The following is a 25,118-nucleotide window of genomic DNA, read 5'->3' on the forward strand; positions in this document are numbered from 1 at the left end:
TTCAGCGGGTTTATTACCGCTTTAAGTGTAGATGTGAGATCTGAGGTCTTTTTGACCCCAGATCTCACATTAAAGAGGACCTGTCCTGCTTATTTCTATTACAATTTTTTTAGGGAAAAATAAAAATGAAAAGTGAAATAAAAAAAAAAAAAAGTAAAGCGCCCAGTTCCTCTGAGCTTGCGCGCAGAGGCAATTGCATACGCAAGTCGCACCCACATATGTAAACGGTGTTAAAACCACACATGTGAGGTATCGCTGTTATCGTTGGAGAAAGAGCAATAATTCTAGTGCCGGGCCTCCTCTGTTACTCTAAACTGGTAACCTGCAGAAAATTTTAACCGTTGCCTTTGGAGATTTTTAAGTGCCAAAGTTTGTCACTATTCCACAAGCGAGCACAATTTTAAACATGACTTGTTAGGTATCAATTTACTCGCCATAACATTGTCTTTTACAATATAGAAAAAAATTGAACTAACTTTACTGTTTTCTTATCTTTTAATTCAAAAAAGTGTATTTTTTTAAAAAATATTGTGTTTGTAAGACGGCTGCGCAAATACCGGGTGACATAAAGTATTGCAACGATCTTCTTTTATTCCCTAGGGTGTCTGAAAAGAAAATATATAATGTTTGGGGGTTCTAAGTAATTTTCTAGCAAAAAAAAAAAAATGACTTTAACTTGTGAACAGCAACTGTCAAAAATAGGCTTGGTCCAGAAGTAATTAAACACAATCTCTTCTCAGGGAAAAATAAATTCAGTTGTAGACATGTGCAGAACGTAAAAATTTGTAATGGTTCATTTCAGATAGATTTGTTTTGTTACAAATGTAATTTCGATGATTCGTTTCAGAATTCGTTTCACTTCATTAAAATTTGTTTTGTTTATTCATTTTCTAATGAATTACAAATTTTTGGAACAATTCGAATTAAAAGAGAAGTATGGGTGTGGCTTTTTTTGGTGTGGGGTTCCCCTTAAACTTGCTGTGCCTTGAGTTGTACAGCTGTATGAGATTTAAAGCACTGTACCTGTGACCACAATAATCACGTGAATAGTAACGAGATTTGGTGATGCCACTGCTGTGCTTCACTGTTCTCCTTGGTGGTGAATAAGCTGAATAAGGTGTAAAAAATTATTGCGCTAACCTGTGTGAAAAGAAAAAAAGAGAACTGCTACACACAAATGTGACAAAAATTCAAATAAGGGTGGAAGTGGAAAAATGTAGCGCTAAAAATGAAAAAGTGTTGGTAAGCTATATAAACACATGAGTGACCATGTATATAAATCAACAGTATCAAGTGCCATGTTTAAATAAACAGTAAAAAAAAACCTGAGTGCATAAAACCAAAAATAAATATGAATAAGCTATAACTGAGGATATGTGGTGTCAGGAAATCCCTGTTTTGCTTCATTCATTTTGTGGATCTGTGATTTCTGCACCTAGACTCATTCTTGAATATTACCCACCAGTCAACACAACACCAATCATCAGGGGAGGTAGCTCTGATATGGTGAAACCCAGCCCTGTTCCTCCAAGATGGCCGTCTCTACACAAAAACACAGTGCAGGACAAGAAATGGCACATCAGTATTGGGAACATAATCAGCTGCAGGGAGACCAAAGGCAATACTTGGGATTAAACCTTTGCCCTCTGCTTGCCTTTTATAGCAAAACTTTCACAGTTCAGGAGCCATCTAAGAATTGCCATATTCCCATGTAAATAACATGCATACTTTTTGAACAGTTTTATGTTTAATAGAATGTGTTACCATTGTGTGACTTGAAATTTTCTATAAGAGGAATTAATTCATCTTGTATCCTGGCTTCTATTGTTTTCTTTCCCATTCCAAAGTCTCGAAGAGTTGAGAGTGTGAACCTCCTAATGGCTTTCCAAAGTTCTCCATTACTAAATACAATGCCTGAAATACACATAATACCATGTAAGCAAGTGTTTATTATCATACACTGTGGCCTTCATTTAAAGCCTCAAGTCTATGAATGAAACGTTATCTATGAATGGAGGATGAGCAGATGATGATTGGAAGGTCTGCCCCCTCTATTCAAAGATCCAGTTTTATACATAGAAGCTGTAATTACTGTCTCTGAGGTGGGCAGAAATTGTGGACACATTTGATAAATGTCTGTGACTTCGTTCTATTAACCCCCACCTCACAGGACAATTACTGGGGAGGGTGTCAGAGGAAGAAGATTTCTACTCAACAAGGATACGGCAGCACAAAGGACACATTTCACCAAAGGTAAGTAATGCCCCTCGTGTTTATTCTCTGTATTTTATTTTCTAAAGTAAACTTTAAAAAGGTATAAGCACACAGTAAATAATTAGCAAACATCATTCACCTCTCAATGGGGAAATCCAGTTGGTTGGGTAAATTAAGAAGAAAATAAAAGCCTAGACAGTAATAATTTTGCACCTGCAACCTTTGTATAACATTGCTGTGTTAGGGCAGACATGCACACTCAAACCTTGTGCATGTAAAGTTTGAACTTCAAAATTGTGGACAAAATAAGAACTGATTTGGATTCGAAATTGTGCAAAAACTGCCACACTGGCCAACTGAGTTCAAAACTTGGCTTAAGATATCTTTGGCCCATACATGTTCCAAAAATTGTTGGATTAGGTCAAAATCAACCTACTGTGTGCAGTAATCAGGCCAAGAAAAAGGTTATTCCATTCAGAAAATGATAACTTACTTACGAAGCTTACCTTTTCCTTCACTTATTAGTTTGAAGAGCGGAGTATCTGCTCTCTCTCCAAAATCATCAGCTTGGCTGACAAGAGCATCCTTCACAGCCCTGTATCCAGCAATCACCACAGTCTTCTTGGGTCCAAAATGCATAGTGAAGATTTCTCCATACTTTTCATGGAGCTGCAATACCAGAGCAATTTCAGTTTAATTGTAAATTGGACACATAACTCTACTTCTTTCCCAACTATCAAATAGTATTCTGCCACAAAAACTAGACCTTTTTCTCTCAAACATGGCACACCAAATGTGCTTCACTTGTCAATGTGCATATACTTAGTATAGAAGATTTATCCTAGAGTGAGTGTATCTATTAGGCAAAGTAGGAAACTAAATGTCTCCAAAACAAGCAAAGAATTCTAGGTTAAATTATGTTTAAATAACAAACTTGAAATGAGTACCCCCACCTAGTAGCCATTTAACTACTTGAATCCTGGGTGTTTTAAATAAGGCAGGAGCTATTTGTTTCAGTGCAGTTTTAAAATGGTACATGGATTCAAGGGCTCCATCGAGTCCCAGGAGGCCTTGACATTAAGCCCAGGAGCTGAAATGTTGCATTGTGATGGCCTTAAAGCAGGGGTCTCAAACTCAAAATGACCCGAGGGCCACAGGGCAAGTTTTCATATCCCATGGGGGCCACATGCAAACTTTCAAACTTCAAAAACAACATTAACCGCTTGCCGACCAGCTGCCGTGATTATACTGCGGCAGGTTGGCACGTTCCCGCGAGCCGTCATAGCTATACATCAGCTCCTTTAAGCGGGATAACAGGTGCGCGCACGCACACGCTGCACTGCAGGGGTGCCAATGCTTGTGGCGGGCACGAGAGACAGAACAGGGACGTATGTGTGTGTGTGTGTGTGTAAACACACAAATCCCTGTTCTGTGAGGAGAGACAGATCGTGAGTTCCTAATAGCTAGGAACCACGATCTGTTATCCCCTCTAGTCAGTCCCCTCCCCCTACAGTTAGAACACACAGTCAGGGAACACAGTTAACCCCTTGATCACCTCCTAGTGTTAAACCCTTCCCTGCTAGTGACATTTATACAGTAATCAGTGCATTTTTATAGCACTGATAGCTGTATAATTGTCAATCATCCCAAAAATGTGTCAGAAGTGTCCAATGTGTCCACCATAATGTCGCAATCACGATAAAAATCGCAGATCGCCGCCATTACTAGTAAAAAAATAATAATAAAAATGCCATAACTCTATCCCCTATTCTGTAGACACTATAACTTTTGCGCAAACCAATCAATATATGTTTATTGCGATTTTTATTACCAAAAATATGTAGAAGAATACATATCGGTCTAAACTGAAAAAAATTTGCTTTTTAAAAAAAAAAAATTGGGGATATTTATTATAGCAAAAAGCACAAAATACTGTGTTTTTTTTTTCAAAATTGTCGCTTTTTTTGTTTGTAGTGCAAAAACTAAAAACCGCAGAGATGATCAAATACCACCAAAAGAAAGACAGAGTCGTATGAAACCGCAATTGTCAGTTAAAACGACGCAGTGGAGTATCGCAAAAAATGCTCTGGTCATTGAGCAGCCAAATCTTCCGGGGCTGAAGTGGTTAAACTAGTTAAAAAGAGACAAGATGTGCGACTTTATATGAAGCACACGGGAGCAGATGAATAAGTTGGATATATAAAAAACAACCTTTAATAGGTTCATATGTCATATAATTTCATATCTAAATTGTTTGCATATTACTATATATTAATAATTTTTTACATTTCATTCAAACCTGATATTACACAAAGATTGACATTCCAACAAAAAATTCATTTATTTACAGATACATGGAGTAGTTGATACATATTTACATACATAGCAGTTGATACCTATGCAGACTATTAACCTACTAGTGTATGTCTATATGGAGATGAAAAAGGGTGAAAAAAGGTTAAAAGAACGTCCATAAAAAAATTGATGAATATAAACATATATGCATTTATAGGGAAATCTTGACAGCCCATAATAGTTACTGTATACGGTAATTAGCTCAACGCGTTTCAGGGCCTTACAGCCACTCATCAGGAGAAAAACCATAATGATTGTCTAAAAATTTGAATTTTTTTTTATAGTATACTCAAAGGATTATTCTCATTCTCCCCCTTAACTATGTGAGAAAAACATGGGATTGTGGGTAAATCTTATACTCATAAACCCATGTATTTCCTTGTAGCTAAGAGGGCTGGGCTGAAAGGGAGCATTTGTCTTTTAGACACATGCCCCTTCTATGACACTACAGTGAGAGGCGTGCCTCTACTGCAGCATTTTTATTGGACAGTTGGGGCTAATGGCACTTTACCATTGGTCCAAGACTCAAAGCTGTCCATTGAGCTCAGTGCCTCTGACAAGAAGTGAGGAGAGGCACTGTGAGCTCAACCTCTCAGTCTGCTGCAGAGTGTGCCAGTTTGTATTTAAACTGGATGCTCTGTATGTAGCTTCTGACATGCTGCACAAGGAGCCTCGTATCTCTGGAACAATAGGTTGTAAGAGCCCCAAAAGAGGACTTAGGCTACCTACCCCCCAAGTCACCAAACTATGACCCCCGAAGCTTGATTTTTTTTATTGTTTTAATGTTCATGGCCCTGCCTCACCTGACTGCATGTCTCTGCATTGCTGTATTCAGTAATTTTGTTGACAACTAATAAATAAGGCAAGAGGAGCTAAGAATGGAGTATGGCTGACACATTTTTTCACATTTCTAAAGGGGACTGGAGACGGACTTCAGTGTCCGGCACCCAAATTGTCCATGTAAAGGTGTCTTAAGCTAAGCTGTGGATTTGGGTATGACTACACAGCTCATGTTTTGTCAATGGATCCGCGCTATAGGATGTATTCGCAACTGCAGCCCCCCTATATAGGCAAGGGACACTATGTGTACCCTAAATGAAATAAATATAACGAGATAGGGAATGGCGCTGTGCGTAAAGGATGTATTAGTGTAAAATGCTTATCTAATGGTAGTAATAGATGTATCAATGTGACATATTATAGGGAACAACAATAAATAGTAATCGCTATAAATGCAATACTATATATCCCACATAAAAATAAAATAAATTAAGTGCTAATTCATAAATAAATTAATTAGTGCCAATAAATATAGAAAGTGCAGCTGTTATCTCATATGCAAAATTATTATTAATATTGGTGACCACTAATAGTGTAGTATGACGTAAATGATAAAGTGATAAGTGCAAGGGTGTCAGATACAATACAATCAACAATGTTCCAGCACTTGCTGGATAGTAAAAAATAAACTGCAAATATTAAATGAAGATAGAAAGTGTCCACAATCCTCTATAGTGAAGGACAAAAAGTGCAAAGTGATATATGTGAAAATATATATATGAAATATACATATATATATAAAATATATATAAAAAATGTGTATAAAAGATAGAGGGTGTCCACAACCCTCAATGTGAAAATGCTGAGGATACAAAAATTAGATAAGAAATATATAAATAGATGTGTAGAAAAAAAAAAAAAAAAAAAAAAAAAAAAGCTCATGTTGCCATTCTGAAGATACAAGACCTTGAGGGGAAAAAAAAATTTGGGTTAAGGAAGAGAAATTAGGGAAACTTGTTTGGTTCATGGAAGGGAAACTAGATCTGGGTCAGTTTTAGACTAAAGTAGATCTAAACTATAGCTGGATGACATTTAGTTTGCTAAAGCATTGCATACCATAAATCTCCTCTTTACAGTGTGAATCAGGAAGCACTCAGCTTTGTTCAGTTGGATGGAGCAGAGGGTAGGGCAGACATTAGAGGCCTAAAAATCCCCTGGTGTTTCCATAAAGAGAACAAGTCCAATTATATCACAGAGGGCACCTTCTTTAACCCCTTGCTGACCAGTGCACGACGATATACGGCGGCACAATGGCACGGCTGGGAAAATGGGCGTACAGGTACATCCCCTTTAAATTGCGGTCCCGCAGGCTCGATGTCCGCCGGGGGGCCCGCGATTGTGCCACGGAGCAGCAGAACGGGGAGATGCCTATGTAAACAAGGCATTTCCCTGTTCTTCCTTAGCAACATGACAGATCTACTGCTCCCTGTCATCAGGAGCAATGATCTCTGTCATGTTCCAGTGAGAAAATACTCCCTACAGTTAGAATCACAGAATAGGTGTAGACTTCTCAAGGATTAGTGTGAAAAGGTTGCCATCATCCCTCAACAGTATAAAATAGGAACCTCATATGGTTGGGATTTTTAAGGCAACAAAAGATGGAAATATTTAAAAATTGAATACATTTTATTTATACAAAAATGGTTAAAAAATAGTTAGACACATGAAAATATACATTTATGGAGAATAAATAAATATGATACACTACAGAAGTGGCAAAAAAATCATATAATCCGACGCGTTTCAAAATGATTAGATTTCTTCTTCAGGGATAAGTTTTTGCCATTGTCTAAAAGGCACAAGAATAAACATAAATATACAAACATATATATTTGGAATACCAATACAGAATATGTGTGAAAAGGCTTACAGTAATCATGATACACCCAGCGAATTCTCAGCGTGTCACTCCAAAAGCTCCCATCCAGTCAGTAACGGTCTTTTTAATCGTGCAAAGGAGCCCCCAGATATTGAGATCCAAAAAGAGACGCCAAATTACCCCAAGCAACAAGAAGACGCTAGGGGGAAGGGGGATGTGGAATCTGAAAAAACACATATATCATCCGTAAGGGAGATATAACCTCTGTGGGAGAGAAAAAAAAAAAAATAGTATGTAATAAGTGACAAAAAACCTATTGGCCATGCGTTCATGGCCAAGAAGCAGCCATATAGAAGAAACTCCATAAAATGATAAATGTAACTGAAAAATATCTCACTCCCCAGACAATGTCCACAAATAAGGATAAGTCTAGAGAGGAAGGGCAATTGAAGATAGAATATATCGATCAGTCAAAAAATAGTGATTAAAACTTACCACAGTTTTAAAGCATATCTCCCACAGATGAGCACAAGCAAGTCCAGAGTCCAAACCGGGTCCAGGAGGGACAAAAATCCGCCCCGAGCCCAAGCACAAACCCACGACTGTCCAATCCCAGCAACAAACAACAGGGAAATGACGCTGGCGGCTCAGGGGCTCCCGGCGTTCTCCTTATGAGTCAGTGCTAATGAGTTAATTGAACGCGCATGGGGAGACGACGCCGCCTCGAGAGACGGAGGCGACGTCATCTCCCCCGCCCATCTTATATGTCAAACCCGGCGCCCGTATGTCAGGACGTAGGGAGAGACAGGCCGGCATCCCGACCCGCCCCCTCCAACGCCAAAGACCGGAAGGACGCAGAGAGAGACATACATTGCTGACACCGATAGAACGCCCATATGTCAGGACATGGGGGGAGAGAGAGATAGGCCGGCACTCCGCCCCGCCCCCCCAAAGTCGTCCATGATAAAAAGGACGCAAAAAAAGAGGACATAGTCTGCTAGCGCTACTGAAAAAACGTCCAAGGCCAGATCTTGGAGGAGGCAAAAAAAAAAACCCCCCCACCAGATCCACACATGCAAGGGGGCACGTCCAAAAACAGTTACCACCCCTGTGAATTAAAGATTCAAAATACGGTGTGCCGCAAGGTCTCTACTAGAAATAAAATTTGACAAATCACTCAAAAATCACCATAAATAACTGGACAAGTGGGAAAAAGAAAGTACCCCATATCCAGTATTCAAGCAGAGACTCATTTAGAGGAAAAAATCCAAAAAAGGATAAATCCTCAGAGGGAGAACAAAAAGCCCCCGACACAGGAAAATCCATCATATGCCAGAGCATGGCGTCATATAAACGCCTCGAATGGCAATGGAAAAAAGGGGCCTCCAAACTGAAGTTCGGGCCCCCCCTGGGTCGGGTGCACGATATGACCACAGATCCAAATGAGGGTGATTGGAGGACCGTCCGGGAAACAATCATATCACGAAAACTGAAACAAAAAAATACCTAAAAATACAAATAGATAAATAAATAAACAAATCATGAAAAATGTCATGGACAGGACAGAGAGAACACAGAGTTCTCTCAACCAGCCCATGAACTATCATTATATAAAGCAAAAAAATTTTTTTTCATAGGTCATATGTAAACAGAAATATACCCCAATAGACATTATCATTCCAAATGCTGATCCATAGGCTATATACAATGTAAAAGAATAAACAGAAAGGGGAAGAGAGGAGGGGAGAAAAAGGAAAGAAATTTAGACCCTAAATGTGAATGAAAGGCATAGGAGATTATATTCAGTCTGTTTTACCAGAACTAAAACCTTCAAGAAAAGGTCTAAAGCTTTCTGCCTCATTTAGGCCTGGCGGGGTGGTGGCATCCAGATATCTTATCCAACGCATTTCGCGTTGTAGAAGGGTTTTGTTCCAATCACCCCCTCGCAAGGGGACATGGATACAATCAACCACCGTGAAATTCACAGATGGCATCCTGTATCCATGTCCCCTGGCTACATGTCTGCCGAGGGGGAGATACAAGTTGCCAATCTGCATACTCAGCAGGTGTTTGCTGACGCGTTGTCTGAATTCTTGGCGAGTTTTGCCAATGTAAAAGGCCCCGCATTGGCATTGCACCAAGTATACTACCCCTCGGGTTTGGCAATTGGCGAAATGCTTTAATTGAAAACGTTCCCCATTGGGTAATAGGAATGAGGTCCTCTTCCCAATCACGTTGCAAAAGGAACAAGTACCACAGGGGAAGGTCCCCCATGTTTTACAAGGGTCTCCTCTTTGGTTCCCCTTATATTCGCTTTGGGTAAGTAAATCAGCTAGGGAGCCTGCCTTCCGGAAGGTAATCTGTGGTTTTGAGGTTAACAGACTTCCCAAGACTGGGTCATCGGTCAAAATTGACCAGTGTTTTGTAAGAATTCTTCTTATAGTACTATGCTCATTGGAATAGCGTAGAATAATCCTGATTGTATCGTCGGATTTACGAGTTTTGGTCCCAAAAATTAGAGCATGTCTATCTTGATTTTTGACACGATTAAACGCTTTTTTCAAGGAGGATTTAGTGTATCCCCTTATAAGTAATCTTTTACTGAGTTTATCCGCCTCACACTGGAAAGTTTCCATAGTGGTACAATTGCATTTTAATCTTAAGAACTGACTAAAGGGTATAGATTTTTTCAAAGGTTCCGGGTGGAAACTGTCAGCATGCAAAAGGGTATTGCCGGCAGTTTCCTTCCTGTACAATTTGCTGGCAACTTGACCATTCTTGTCCTTATAGATGGTAACGTCTAAAAAATTAATTTGTTGGTGGTCATAGGACATAGTGAAGAAAAGATTCATAGCATTGTGATTCATTGCTTTGAGGCAGCTTTTTAAGGTATCCTCTGGGCCATTCCATATCAAGAAAATGTCGTCTATGTACCTTTGCCATAAGATGACATGTTCAGTATACATAGTTAAATCGTCATTAGTCAGAAATCCCCTTTCCCACTCCCCCAGGTACAGGTTTGCATAAGAGGGGGCGCAGCACGTCCCCATAGCAACACCTTGTACCTGGAGGTAGTGGGAACCCCTGAATAAAAACACATTGTGTCGAAGGATAAAGTCAAGCATATCAAGGATAAATTTATTAAATTTCCATTCAGTCGTCGCCTTTTGATGTAAAACGCGACCAACCGCAGCTACCCCCAAATCATGTGGTATGCTATTATAAAGTGACTCGACATCTATAGTCACTAGAATAGATGACTCAGGAATCACAAGATCCTCCAAAACCTGTAATAAATGAATGGTGTCCTTAGTGAAGGATGCCAACTCTAGGACATGGGGTCTGAGGTGTTGGTCGATGACCTGACTAATGCCTTCAGATATACTACCATTGCCGGATATGATAGGGCGGCCCGGAGGATTGTGTAAATCTTTATGCACCTTGGGAAGTGCGTACATAGTAGGGATACGAGGATGTTTGGTACGTATGAATTCCAATAGCTCACCCGTGATGGCTCCCATTACAAAAGCTTCATCAACTAGTCGATAGAATTCCTGATTAAATCCCTCAACCAAGGATGCTGAAATTTTTCGATAACACTTTCGATTATTAAGGATCTTTAGACACATCTCCTCGTATTTGGAGTTATCCATCAACACAATGTTGCCGCCCTTATCAGATCCCTTGATTGTTATATCTAGATTGTTTTTGAGGGAGTGTAGAGCACTTTGTTGTTCAGGGGTCAGATTTCTGATTGATTTATCTTTGTTTAAAGATTCAATTTCCTTGGCAGTTTGTTTAACAAACAATGCCAAGGCTGGATTTTGACTAAGTGCTGGAAATCTATGTGATTTCCTCTTGAATTGTTTGTAGTGTTTTGAATCATCTATTTTCTCCTCTTCACTATCGTCACTTTCCCAAGCATCCAGCCAACTCGACTCAATTCCCTCATTCTCCTGTAGCAGTAGGTTTAGGTCCCGAAGGGCCCTAAAGTCCGCTGCTTTGAGATTTGGTGCAATTGTTTCTTCACCTTTCTTAGTTTTAGTATACATGCTCTTGAAAAGTAGTTTTCTTGCAAACAGGAAAATATCTTTGACTACCTCAAAATTGTCAAGACTTTTACTGGGACAAAAGGAGAGTCCCAGAGAAAGAACCTCCTTCTCAGCCTCAGTCAAAGTGTATGAAGATAGGTTAATGATATTCAACCTATCATCTACACCATTGGGGTCGGTATCGAATCCTGCTTCTTTTGTGTGGTTAGGGCTTGAGTTAAGGTCATTTTGTCTAAAAAAGTATCTAGCTGAGTTTGATTCTTTGGGATAGCTCCCAGATCTTTAGTGGTTTTAGTTGTTTTACCTTTACCGGAAGTAGCTCCCTTACTGCCTTCCATGGGTCTTGGTGTATTCTCACCTTTACCACCCCGTGATGTATGGGGGGTCTCTGCAGTACGTTTTTTATGGATTTGTTGTAATTCACCATCCATTTCTTGTGTTTTGGCAAAAGGACCCTTTCTTTTCCTCACGAAGCGGTCTGTGAGGGAGGAGGCTGAGGAAGAGGCATTAGAATTAGTGTCTGAACTATAGTCATTTTTCTCCCCCTTATTCTTGGGAGATTTTTTAGTTGTTTTATTCCTGAAATCTTTATTTTGATGCCATCTATATGCTCTATTCTCCCTAAACGCATTTTTATCCCTCCAAAATTTCTTATCTTTTTTTTGAAGAATAGCTTTACTGGAGGTTTTGAGGTGTTCCCTCAATTTTTCTTCGAGGATTGAATAGTCCTCGTGTGTTTTCAGGGGAGTCAAGCGAACATAAAGAGCATCAATTTCAGCATCAAGATTATTTAATTGTAATCTATATTCATCCTGCAATAACATCATAAGATTTCTAGAGCAGTCATTGAGTTTGGACTCCCAATTTTTCTTCAAATTATCAGAAATATGGTCTAAAATAGGGAAGATTTGAATCCTTAGACCTATTGGGTTAATGTTTTCTTGAATGTACCGATCTAGAGATTGTATGTGCCAATGTAATGCACATTTTTTTTCCAAAGCTTTAGTAAGAATATGGAAAAGTGAGGTCAAATCAGTTTTAACTTGTTCTTTTTCTTGGTAATTACTCTTAATGGTAGACATAAAGTCCTCCCAATTCTCACCCAAAAGATCACCCATCCTGAATAGCCACAAGGAAAAACAGTGAAAGATAAACAATTAAAAAGTTTGGTCAAAAAACAACTACGGACCAAACAAGAAAAACCAGAAAACGGAGGTAACTCCCTTAATGGAGGGCCATCCCTGGAGTCTCAAAACAAACAAGTGTATAGTGGTCTAAGTACGGGGTTCACAACTAAAAGAGAAAGTCTGAAACATGAGGATATGGGTGTATTCTCCACCCCTAAAGTATAGAATAGGTGTAGACTTCTCAAGGATTAGTGTGAAAAGGTTGCCATCATCCCTCAACAGTAAAAAATAGGAACCTCATATGGTTGGGATTTTTAAGGCAACAAAAGATGGAAATATTTAAAAATTGAATAAATTTTATTTATACAAAAATGGTTAAAAAATAGTTAGACACATGAAAATATACATTTATAGAGAATAAATAAATATGATACACTACAGAAGTGGCAAAAAAATCATATAATCCGACGCGTTTCAAAATGATTAGATTTCTTCTTCAGGGATAAGTTTTTGCCATTGTCTAAAAGGCACAAGAATAAACATAAATATACAAACATATATATTTGGAATAACAATACAGAATATGTGTGAAAAGGCTTACAGTAATCATGATACACCCAGCGAATTCTCAGCGTGTCACTCCAAAAGCTCCCATCCAGTCAGTAACGGTCTTTTTAATCGTGCAAAGGAGCCCCCAGATATTGAGGTCCAAAAAGAGACGCCAAATTACCCCAAGCAACAAGAAGACGCTAGGGGGAAGGGGGATGTGGAATCTGAAAAAACACATATATCATCCGTAAGGGAGATATAACCTCTGTGGGAGAGAAAAAAAAAAAAAGTATGTAATAAGTGACAAAAAACCTATTGGCCATGCGTTCATGGCCAAGAAGCAGCCATATAGAAGAAACTCCATAAAATGATAAATGTAACTGAAAAATATCTCACTCCCCAGACAATGTCCACAAATAAGGATAAGTCTAGAGAGGAAGGGCAATTGAAGATAGAATATATCGATCAGTCAAAAAATAGTGATTAAAACTTACCACAGTTTTAAAGCATATCTCCCACAGATGAGCACAAGCAAGTCCAGAGTCCAAACCGGGTCCAGGAGGGACAAAAATCCGCCCCGAGCCCAAGCACAAACCCACGACTGTCCAATCCCAGCAACAAACAACAGGGAAATGACGCTGGCGGCTCAGGGGCTCCCGGCGTTCTCCTTATGAGTCAGTGCTAATGAGTTAATTGAACGCGCATGGGGAGACGACGCCGCCTCGAGAGACGGAGGCGACGTCATCTCCCCCGCCCATCTTATATGTCAAACCCGGCGCCCGTATGTCAGGACATAGGAAGAGACAGGCCGGCATCCCGACCCGCCCCCTCCAACGCCAAAGACCGGAAGGACGCAGAGAGAGACATACATTGCTGACACCGATAGAACGCCCATATGTCAGGACATGGGGGGAGAGAGAGATGGGCCGGCACTCCGCCCCGCACCCCCTTACGGATGATATATGTGTTTTTTCAGATTCCACATCCCCCTTCCCCCTAGCGTCTTCTTGTTGCTTGGGGTAATTTGGCGTCTCTTTTTGGATCTCAATATCTGGGGGCTCCTTTGCACGATTAAAAAGACCGTTACTGACTGGATGGGAGCTTTTGGAGTGACACGCTGAGAATTCGCTGGGTGTATCATGATTACTGTAAGCCTTTTCACACATATTCTGTATTGGTATTCCAAATATATATGTTTGTATATTTATGTTTATTCTTGTGCCTTTTAGACAATGGCAAAAACTTATCCCTGAAGAAGAAATCTAATCATTTTGAAACGCGTCGGATTATATGATTTTTTTGCCAGTTCTGTAGTGTATCATATTTATTTATTCTCTATAAATGTATATTTTCATGTGTCTAACTATTTTTTAACCATTTTTGTATAAATAAAATTTATTCAATTTTTAAATATTTCCATCTTTTGTTGCCTTAAAAATCCCAACCATATGAGGTTCCTATTTTATACAGTTAGAATCACTCCCTAGGACACACTTAACCCCTTGATCGCGCCCTAATGTTTAACCCCTTCCCTGCCAGTGTAATTTACACAGTAATCGGTGCATTTTTATAGCACTGATCGCTGTATAAATGACAATGGTCCCAAAATAGTATCAAAAGTGTCCGATGTGTCCGCCATAATGTCGCAGTAACGATAAAAATTGTAGATCGCTGCCATTACTAATAAAAAAAAAAATAATGATAAAATGCCATAAAACTATCCCCTATTTTGTATACGCTATAACTTTTACACCAACCAATCAATATACGCTTATTGCGATTTTTTTTTTTTTTTTACCAAAAATATGAAGAAGAATACATATCGGCCTAAACTGAGAAAGAAATTTGTTTTTTTATATATTTTTGGGGGATATTTATTATAGCAAAAAGTATTGCTTTTTTTCAACATTGCCGCTTTTTTTGTTTATAGCTCAAAAAAAAAAAAACGCAGAGGTGATCAAATACCACCAAAAGAAAGCTCTATTTGTGTGAAAAAAGGACGTCAATTTTGTTTGGGTGCAACATCGCACGACCGCGCAATTGTCAGTTAAAGCGACGCAGTGCCGTATCACAAAATGTGCTCTGGTCAGGAAGGGGGTAAATCCTTCCGGGGTTGAAGTGGTAAACCCATGCACACACATATGAATACAAACTCATGAATAGAGAACACACTTGTATGTAAAAGATTGTGCCACACGTTATATATCATTGTGTACCCAGTGTGAGAGCAATAATTCTAGGTCCCTCATTTACTGTATAGTTAACTGTAAATTATATATCAAACATTATTTTGAGTGCTGTAATTTTTTGCCACTTTGTTAGTCCACATAGCTTTGAGAGCAGAAAAACAAATTATATCTCCCAGCACACTTACAAGCAAGCCAGTTAAAACATAAATAAAAAAATACACTGTCTAACAACCCGAGTTAAAAACAGAGGTTTTAGATGCATATTTGCAAATACATGTGGAAGCCGTCTCATCAAGGCGCCTCTGTATAGTCCTAGAGCTAAAACGGCACTATGCAGGGGAGCCTTGACAAGGCAGTTTGGCTTTCACATATATCTGCAAATATTCTTCAACTAAAATCTCTGTTTTTATCTTAAAATGTTAGAGAGTTTTCTGGCTAGCTGGTAAGTATCCTGGGAAATACATCTTGGTTTGTGTACTCTGTGCAAAGCCCTTCCATTTGTACCATATTCTAATAGCTAGTAAAAAATTGGGGTTGTTGCCAGCTTTGTTTAGCACACAGCTTTGAGGCCTGACATATTCCATATCCATTTACTATACACTACCGCATCTTTTATTTTGTGCAAAAAAAATTGGCTATTAGGCCTCATGCACATTGGACGTTATATTAACGTTATAAAAATGCCAGTAGCTTTGCAGTGAGTTTTTCAACGTTTTTGCATTATCGCTTTTCAGCGTTAGCGTTTTTTTTTCAATGGATCAAAAACATTAAAAAACGCTGGTGAGCCACGTTTTTGAGCATTTATCTGTGTTTTTAGACGTTAGAGCGTTTTTACAGCTGAAAAACTCTTCTCAGAACCCACTAGTTTTGTGTTTTTTTTTTTTAACAGCCAAAAAATGCCCTAGCCAAAAACAGTTGATAACAGCCTATGTGTATATGGACACATAGGATAATATGCTGGAGAGTTTATTTACTGTAGAAAAAAACATCTGAAGCCAAAAACAGCAGCTGTAAAAACGTGCAAAAACATCCAGTGTGCATGATGCCTTAAAGTGGATTCATGAAATTTCAGCTGGGCACATATCTGCAGTGTTTTCTTATCTCACTCCAAAGCCCTAAGTCCCGTGGCTTTCTCCTGCTCCATTCCTCTGTTATCAGCCTGATAACTTCTGACATGTTCTCTGACATATGTAATAAAACCAGCCTAAAATTTGTGTCAGGGCGGGTGCTATAAATAGATTAGCAGACAGCTGGTCAATTCACAGCACAGCTCTGCAAGTCTCTGCCTAAGTGGAGGGGGGGGTGTGTGCCTTTCCTCCAATCAGCTTTCTCACAGTGTATGGCAAGACTCCCCTCCCCCTGCTGGAACAGGAAGAGAAAATTATAACAGGACGTGCACTTTCTAAACAGTATATAAAGCTGAAGACAGCAGGCATACATGTAAAACTTATGTAGGTAGATTTGTTTTATCTCTGTGTATCATCTGAGGCTGCTCACTTCACTGGGTATATGTGAGGGTTTACATCCACCACTTACGGACCGCCCGCCGCAGTTTTACCTTGGTACTTTGAAGAGGAATATTGTTGTTATGGCAGCAGCTAGCTTCTTTTTTTTATTATTGCATTTTAGTGTAAATATGAGATCTGAGGTCTTTTTGGAGTCCCGTGAACTCGATGTCCGTCGGTGGCCTGGGATCACAGCGAGGAGAGGCAGAACAGGGAACTGCCTATGTAAACAAGGCATTTCCCTGTTCTGCCTAGTAACCTGTCATCGGGAACATCGATCTCTGTCATGTCAGTGGTAAGCCCATCCCCCCTACAGTTAGAACACGCTGAGGGAACACACTTAACCCCATGATTGCCCCCTAGTGTTCAACCCCTTCCCTGCCAGTGGCATTTATACAGTAATCAGTGGCTATTTTTAGCTCTGATCGCTGTGTATGTCAATGGTCCCAAAATAATGTCAAAAGTGTCCGATCTGTCTGCCGCAATGATGCAGTCTCGATAGAAATCGCAGATCACCGCCATTAAAAAAAAAAATAATAATAATAAAAATGCCATCAATCTAGCCCCTATTTTGTAGACACTATAACTTTTGCGCAAACCAATCAATATACACTTATTGCGATTTTTTTTACCAAAAATATGTAGAAGAATACATATCGGCCTAAATTGCTTATAGCAGAAATAATTTTTTTTTTTCAAAATTGTCGGTATTTTTTTGTTTATAGCGCAAAAAATAAAAACCGCAGAGGTGATCAAATACCACCAAAAAGCTCTATTTGTGGTAAAAAAAAGGACTAAAATTTTGTTTGGGTAGTGACACACGACCGTGCAATTGTCAGTTAAAGCAACGCAGTGCCAAGTTGTAAAAAGTGCTCTGGTCAGGAAGGGGGTAAAATCTTCCGTGGCTGAAGTGGTTAAGTTCACTACAAGCAATACATCAAGGACTTGTACAGATATTGTACTTAGATTAATATTACAGATTGTAAGAAACATTGTTTAGTCTCCTAAAAAGAATTAGAATAGCTGCCTCCAGAAATATAAATCATTAAAATATCAACTTTATAAATGTGTACTTTATATTTATAGTTATTATAAGCCCCCTTTCACACTGAGGCAGTTTTCAGGCGTTTTAGAAATAGCTCCTGTAAAGCACCTGAAAACTGCCTCCCATGCCGCCAGAATGTGAAAGCCCAAGTGCTTTCACACTGGGGCGGTGCGCTTGCGGTACGTTAGAAAAAGTCCTGTAAGCAGCTTCTTTGGGGTGGTTTGGGAGCGCTTTATACAGAGCTCCCAAAATGCCCCTACCCAGGGGCGTTGCTAGATCTGCAAAAGATCTGGGGCTAGAGCCAATAGCAGCGGTCACCAACCTTTTTACATGCCCGCAGGGGGGGGGGGGGGTTGGGGGGAGACCTAAGCAATTTTTCACGGGCGATGGCTGGTGTTGGCGCTTCAATCATCATGGCACCATGGTTGATATGGTGTCAGGGTGATTAAAGTGCATTATTTCTATTGTTACATTCTAATATATAATGAAGTGGTTCAACTCACCATACTGCAGAATCCGTGGGAGCCCTGAGCGTGTCACTTACCACATCTCCTGCCACCAGATGCAGCGTGTTACTTGCCACCGTCACCTGCCACTAGATGTGGATTGTCACTTGCCACGTCTCCTGCCACCATTTGCAGATTGTCACTTGCCACGTCTCCTGCCACCATTTGCAGATTGTCACTTGCCACGTCTCCTGCCACCATTTGCAGATTGTCACTTGCCACATCACCTGCCACCATTTGCAGATTGTCGATTGCCATGTCTCCTGGCTCAATTTGCAGATTGCCACATTTCCTGCCACCATTTGCAGATTGTCACTTGCCACCTGATGTGGATTGTAACTTGCCATGCCAGCCAGTGCCACCAAATGTGCATTGACGCTGCATTGGTGGCAGGCTGACAGCACTGGTCCATTTAGTGAGAGCAGGAGAGCGGTGATGCAGGGCGGGCAGTGAGAGATGATGTCATCTCGCTGCTCCCCGCTGCACCTCTGACATTGAAGCAAGGGGGTCTGGCTGCAAAGTGGAGCTCCACAATGACAGGAAGCACGTGACCTCCACTCCACCGTGCTGTGAGGGTGGAAGAGCACTGATGTGTGACAGGCAGTGAGAGATGATGTCATCTCTCTGCTGCTTGCTGCACCTTGCTCCCAAATTAAAGAGGCCTGGCTGTGAAGAGCGCTGATGTGGAGCAGGCGGAGAGAGATGTCATCTCTGCTCGGCCGCCCGCTCGCTTCTTTTCTCTTTTCTCCTCCAGCCTCTCTCATGCAGCCAGCCTGCCCGCCACAGCAGCCGCAACCGGCTGGTTAGGCAGGGACCCTGCAGCAAGAGACTCAGGGCTATGGGCCCCAGATTCGGGGCTATAGCCCCAATAGCCACCCCCTAGCAACGCCCCTGCCCCTACCCATTGCAAAGAACGGGCAGCGCTTCCAAATCGCCTGAAACGTGCTTTGAATGCACCGCAACACTGGCGTTTTTAATCCCTTTTTCATCTGCTAGTGGGGGTTAAAATGGTCCTACTAGTGGCCAAAAAGCACTGCTTAAACAGTGGTAAAGCGCCGCTAATGCATGGGTGGCCATAGTGTGAAAGGGGTCTAAAGGAGTTGTAACGACAGAAGGTTTGTTATCTTAATGCATTCTATGCATTAAGATAACAAACCTTCAGTGTGTAGCAGCCTCCCCAGCAACCCCTAATACTTACCTGAGCCTCACCTTTATCCAGCAATGTCATCGAATCCCTCGGCCATCCGGGACTCTCCCTCCTGATTGGCTGAGACACAGCAATGGCGCCATTGGCTCCTGCTGCTGTCAAAGTCAGTTAGCCATTCAGGAGGGAGAGGGGGCGGGGCTAAACGGCAGCTCCGTGCTGGGCCAATGAAAAGACAGCGGGGGGCAGGACCAAGCCACGCTCTGTATGTGAATGGACAATGTCCATTCACAGGTGCATGGCTCAGCAGCAAGCCTGCTGGAGTGCCCCCATAGCAAGCGGTTTGCTATTGGGGGCACACGGCAGGTGAGAAGAGCCAGGACCACGGATGGTGGACCCAAAAAGAAGAGGGTCGGGGCTGCTTTGTGCAAAACCAACTGCACAGAGCAGGTTAGTATAACGTTTTTGTTTTTTGTTTGTTTTTTTAAAACGAGACCTTACAATCACATTAAAGCAAACTTTTGCATTTTCCTACACAATGTGGCAGTACAACATTTTAACAGAGTTCAAGCAAGGTGACTACATGCTTGCCAACAGTACAAAATACTATTTGATAACCAGTTCAGCTCTTGCCCCTGTATACCCTTATGGACAACAGCCTGTTTGTTTAGCGATAACTTAGTCATAAATGAATCTGGTATTAACCACTTGCCTACTGGACACTTTTACACCATTCCCGCCCAGGCCAATTTTCAGCTTTCTGCACTGGCGCACTTTGAATGACAATTGTGCAGTGGTGGCCCATCCATAGGGGATGCAAGGGCGCCACCATGCCCAACCCCCCCACCCCCCCACCCCAACCCAGCAGTCACAAAAAAATAAATAAATAATTTTTTTTTTAAAAAGGCCCCTTTAAAAAAAAAAAATAAATAAAAAAAAAATGTTCTTTAAGTCCACTGTGTTCGGGCACCGGACACAGTTCACTATGGGAAGCGCCACGTCAATGAGGCAAGGCACTTCATTTGCAGGATTCTGACCTGCTTTGCGGCACAATCCAAAGCGCCGAGCAGCCTCCGCCCGTAGTATTACTTCGGGCGGGAGCTTTGTTGTTCAAGTTAAGAGGTTACTTCCGGTTTCCCTGTTTCACAGGGAAACTGGAAGTGACGTCAGTAGCTCCGTGGAATGCACGGCCCGAGCAGAGGTAAGTAAGTGAGGCTGCATTTGATGGGGCACAGTGAGGCTGCATTTGATGGGGCACAGTGAGGCTGCATATGATGGGGCACAGTGAGGCTGCATATGATGGGACACAGTGAGGCTGCAAATGATGGGACACAGTGAGGCTGCATATGATGGGGCACAGTGAGGCTTCATATGGTGGGACACAGTGAGGCTGCATTTGATGGGGCACAGTGAGGCTGCATATGATGGGGCACAGTGAGGCTGCATATGATGGGACACAGTGAGGCTGCAAATGATGGGACACAGTGAGGCTGCATATGATGGGGCACAGTGAGGCTTCATATGGTGGGACACAGTGAGGCTGCATATGATGGGACACAGTGAGGCTGCATATGATAGGACACAGTGAGGCTTCATATGATGGGACACAGTGAGGCTTCATATGATGGGACACAGTGATGCTGCATTTGATGGAGCACAGTGAGGCTGCATTTGATGGGGCACAGTGAGGTTGCATATGATGGGCACAGTGGCTGCATTCGATGCTGCACAGTGGCTGCATTTGATGGAGCACAGTGGCTGCATAGGATGGGGACAGTCACTGCATAAGATGGGCACAGTGGCTGTATTTGAGGGGGCAAAGTGGCAGCATTTGATGGCACAGTGGCTGCGTTTTATGGCACAGTGGCTGCGTTTGATGGGCACAGTGGCTGCGTTTGTTGGGTACAGTGGCTGCGTTTGATTTACAGTGGTGCCAATTGATGGGCACAGTGGCTGCGTTTGATGGCACAGTGGCTGCATTTGATGGTACAGTGGCTGCATTTGATGGTACAGTGGTGGCAATTGATGGGCACAGTGGCTGCGTTTGATGGGCACAGTGGCTGCGTTTGATCGGCACAGTGGCTGCGTTTGATGGCACAGTGGCTGCATTTGATGGTACAGTGGCGGCAATTGATGGGCACAGTGGCTGCGTTTGATGGGCACAGTGGCTGTGTTTGATGGCACAGTGGCGGCAATTGATGAGCACAGTGGCTGCATTTGATGGCACAGTGGCTGCAATTGATGGCACAGTGAGGCTGCAATTGATGGGGTTTATTTTTCAGAATTTTTCAGTTTGTTTGCTCCCCAACAAAAATTTTGAGCACCATCCGCCACTGCAATTGTGCCGTCATGCAGCACTGTACCCATATAAAATTTTTATCATTTTTTTTTCTCACACAAATAGAGCTTTCTTTTGGTGGTATTTAATCACCACTGGGTTTTTACTTTTTACTAAACAAACTAAAAAAGACCAGATTTTGAAAAAAATAAATATAAAGATATAAAAAATACAAATATAAAAATAAAGTTTCTGTTTTGCGAACAGATAATTTTTTCCTTCACTTATGTGCGCTGATGAGGCTGCACTAATGGGCACTGACAGGCAGCACTGATGGGCACTGATAAGTGGCACTGGTGAGAAGGCACTGATGAGGCTGAAATGATGGGCACTGACAGGCAGCACTGATGGGTACTGATAGGTGGCACTGATAGGCAGCACTGATGGGGAGGCACTGATGGGCACTCATTGTCAATGATAGGCAGTACTGATGGACCCTGTTGGGGCTGCACTGATAATCAGGACACAGTGAGACGCCACTCTGGATGAAGGAGCGCAGGGGGAACAGTGGACAGCAGGGGGAGGACATTGTTAAATGTATTAGCAGATTTCAATACACTAATTGAAGCCAAACTCCAGCTAAAGTTTTATAATCAGTTACAGCAAAAAAATACATTTTCTTTAAGGATAAATGTTTTACTTGAATAAATAAAAGTTTATCGTTTTAACCACACCTGCCAGTGTTAAAGTGGTTGTAAAGTCACTATCGTACTATCATGCCATTCCCTCTGTTAAATAAGGACATGTGCCCTACACCATGTGTTTTATAAAAAAGATGCAGATTTTTACCTTCTTTCAGGACGTCTCCCAGTGCTCATGTGACTCCTTGGCTCTCTCCTCTCCTGGGCAGACAGCTCCAGCGGGCGGGACCGAGAACTTCCACTGACATCAGCGGAGGAGTCACGTGAGTGCTGGGAGATGCTCTGAAAGAAGGTAAAAACTGGCGTTTTTTTTTATAAAACACATACTGTGCGGCACATGTCCTTATTTAACAGAGGGGATGCCATGATAATACGATAGTTTTAGAGCAGCAGGAGTGGCACTGTCATGAGCTGACAGGCAGGGAGGGGAGGGGGGAGAGGAGGACAGGAGAGCTGCGGATGATGGAGGCACGTAAACTGACCACAATGTCAGGGCTCAGCAGCCATGATAAACCGCAGTCAGTTTACAGGGGGGAGGGCAGAACCAGGCAGGAATCGCCAGGTATTTCAGGTGATACAGGGGGTCAAATTACACAGCACAAGCACTGTGAGGTATAACATGCTTTAAGGAAACAGGATCTTTCTTTTTTTTTTAGGTTAACAAACACTTTAAATGGTTTGTCTGATCCATTTAAACTGATACAGTCTGTTGGAAAGCTTGAGCTTTTAAAAAAACAACAGAGTTGCTGGCAGGATCACCAGGTGAAAATAAAGAAAAGAAAGCCTAAAAAAGAAAATTAATGCAGCCATTACATCTAAAGAACTGGTAAGCTGCAATAAAATACGTGTTGCTTTTGAGTTTAATACTGCTTTAAGATAACAAAGTATTACAGTAAAACCTTGGATTGCAAGCGTAATTCGTTCCAGAAACATGATTGTAATCCAAAGCACTTAAAACAGTAAAACTCAAAAAAGTATCTTAAAACAAATTTCCCTATAAGAACTAATGGAAACTCAAATGATTCGTTCCACAACCATTTATTCATAGGTCCTTCAGTTTATAGTCCATATAAAAAGATTATAGCAATGTGACCAGGTTGTGCAACCATAAAATGTCCATCCACAAATGGAAGCCTCCACAAGGGGATTAGAAGCAAAATCCAGCAGGAGCTACAGAGTATTAATAAGAAGAGAGACGCCTCTAAGTGTAGCAATATGTTGCTAAATGTTGTACATTCATTAAATGTATCCGTATTGCTACACTTAGAGGCGCCTCTCCTCTATTTTATACTCAGTTGTGACATGACGCTACTTGTATATCAAGTCAAAATTTGTTTAAAAATTTTTCTTGTCTTGTAAAACGCTCTGAAACCAAGTTACTCTCAAACCAAGGTTTTACTGTATATATATTTTTTTTGGGGGGGGGGGGGGGGGGGAGCAAGGTTTTCTTTTGGCAATATTGTCTTGCAAAAAAATATTTTATTTACCACATTTATTTTATTTAAAAACAGTTTACCTTTTAGAACTGTCATATGCAGATCAAAAAGTAATTCCTTTAACCACTTCAGCCCTGGAAGGATTTACCCCTTCCTGACCAGAGCACTTTTTTTGGCACTGAGTCGCTTTAACTGCTAATTGCGCGATCATGCAATGCTGTACCCAAACGAAATTTGCATCCTTTTTTTCCCACAAATAGAGCTTTCTTTTGATGGTATTTGATCACCTCTGCGTTTTGTTTTGTTTTTTGCACTATAAACGGAAAAAGACCGAAAATTTGGAAAAAAAATGATATTTTTTACTTTTTGTTATAAAAAAAATCCAATAAACCCAATTTTAGTCATACATTTAGGCCAAAATGTATTCAGCCACATGTCTTTGGTAAAAAAAATGTCAATAAGCGTATATTTATTGGTTTGCGCAAAAGTTATAGCGTCTACAAACTAGGGTACATTTTCTGGAATTTACACAGCTTTTAGTTTATGACTGCCTATGTCATTTCTTGAGGTGCTAAAATGGCAGGGCGGTACAAAACCCCCCCAAATGACCCCATTTTGGAAAGTAGACACCCCAAGGAAATTGCTGAGAGGCATGTTGAGCCCATTAAAGTGGAGTTCCACCCACTTTTACAACTCTTCAGCATCCTTACTAAACTGTGCACTGTAAACAAATTAGATATTTTTTTATTTTTTTTCTCAGCACCTACTGTATATCTGCTGTATTCATTTTTCACTTCCACCTCCCTGGCCGCGGCCCATCGCATCATTTCCTGTTTGCAATGCCTTCTGGGAAAGGGCGGCAACTTCCTCTGAAACTGCCGTTGCTATGGAAACCTGACCTGAAACCTATTGCACTGCTTGTGCTGTGCTGAGCATGTGCGAGATCTGCAAGGATGAGATCTAGGAAGAAACACAGTCTAGCTTCAGATGCCCACACTTAAGATGGCCACGGCCTGCTGTAAATTTATAAAATAAAAAACTACTGCTATAAACTAACAAAACAGATCTTAGTTTACAGACTAACTTTACTAGAATACTTTAAGCTTGTGTATTATAGGGGTATTTTTATTTAAAAACTATATATTTGGCCGGAACACCACTTTAAATATTACATTTTTTTGTCCCAAGTGATTGAATAATGATAAAAAAATAAAAAAAAAATTTACAAAAAGTTGTCACTAAATGATATATTGCTCACACACGCCATGGTTATATGTGAAATTGTGCCCCAAAATACATTTAGCTGCTTCTCCTGAGTATGGAGATACCACATGTGTACCACATGTGTGGGACTTTTT

The 25,118-nt window shown here is 41.0% G+C and overlaps 1 protein-coding gene across 4 annotated transcripts in view; it reads right to left on the reverse strand.

The window, feature by feature from the left end:
- Positions 1–25,118, reverse strand: part of LOC141148933 (cytochrome P450 2K1-like) — an 83,805-nt gene that overhangs the window by 52,120 nt on the left and 6,567 nt on the right. For all 4 annotated transcript variants that reach the window (XM_073636827.1, XM_073636825.1, XM_073636824.1 and 1 more), the window contains exons 2-3: positions 2,721–2,883; positions 1,765–1,914 (exon numbers count right to left, since the gene is read on the reverse strand). In XM_073636827.1, coding sequence (XP_073492928.1) covers positions 1,765–1,914; positions 2,721–2,883 — 313 coding nt within the window. The remainder of the gene's footprint in view (positions 1–1,764; positions 1,915–2,720; positions 2,884–25,118) is intronic.

Source organism: Aquarana catesbeiana, linkage group LG06 (assembly GCF_042186555.1).
Source record: "Aquarana catesbeiana isolate 2022-GZ linkage group LG06, ASM4218655v1, whole genome shotgun sequence".
Classification (NCBI taxonomy): Eukaryota; Metazoa; Chordata; class Amphibia; order Anura; family Ranidae; genus Aquarana; species Aquarana catesbeiana.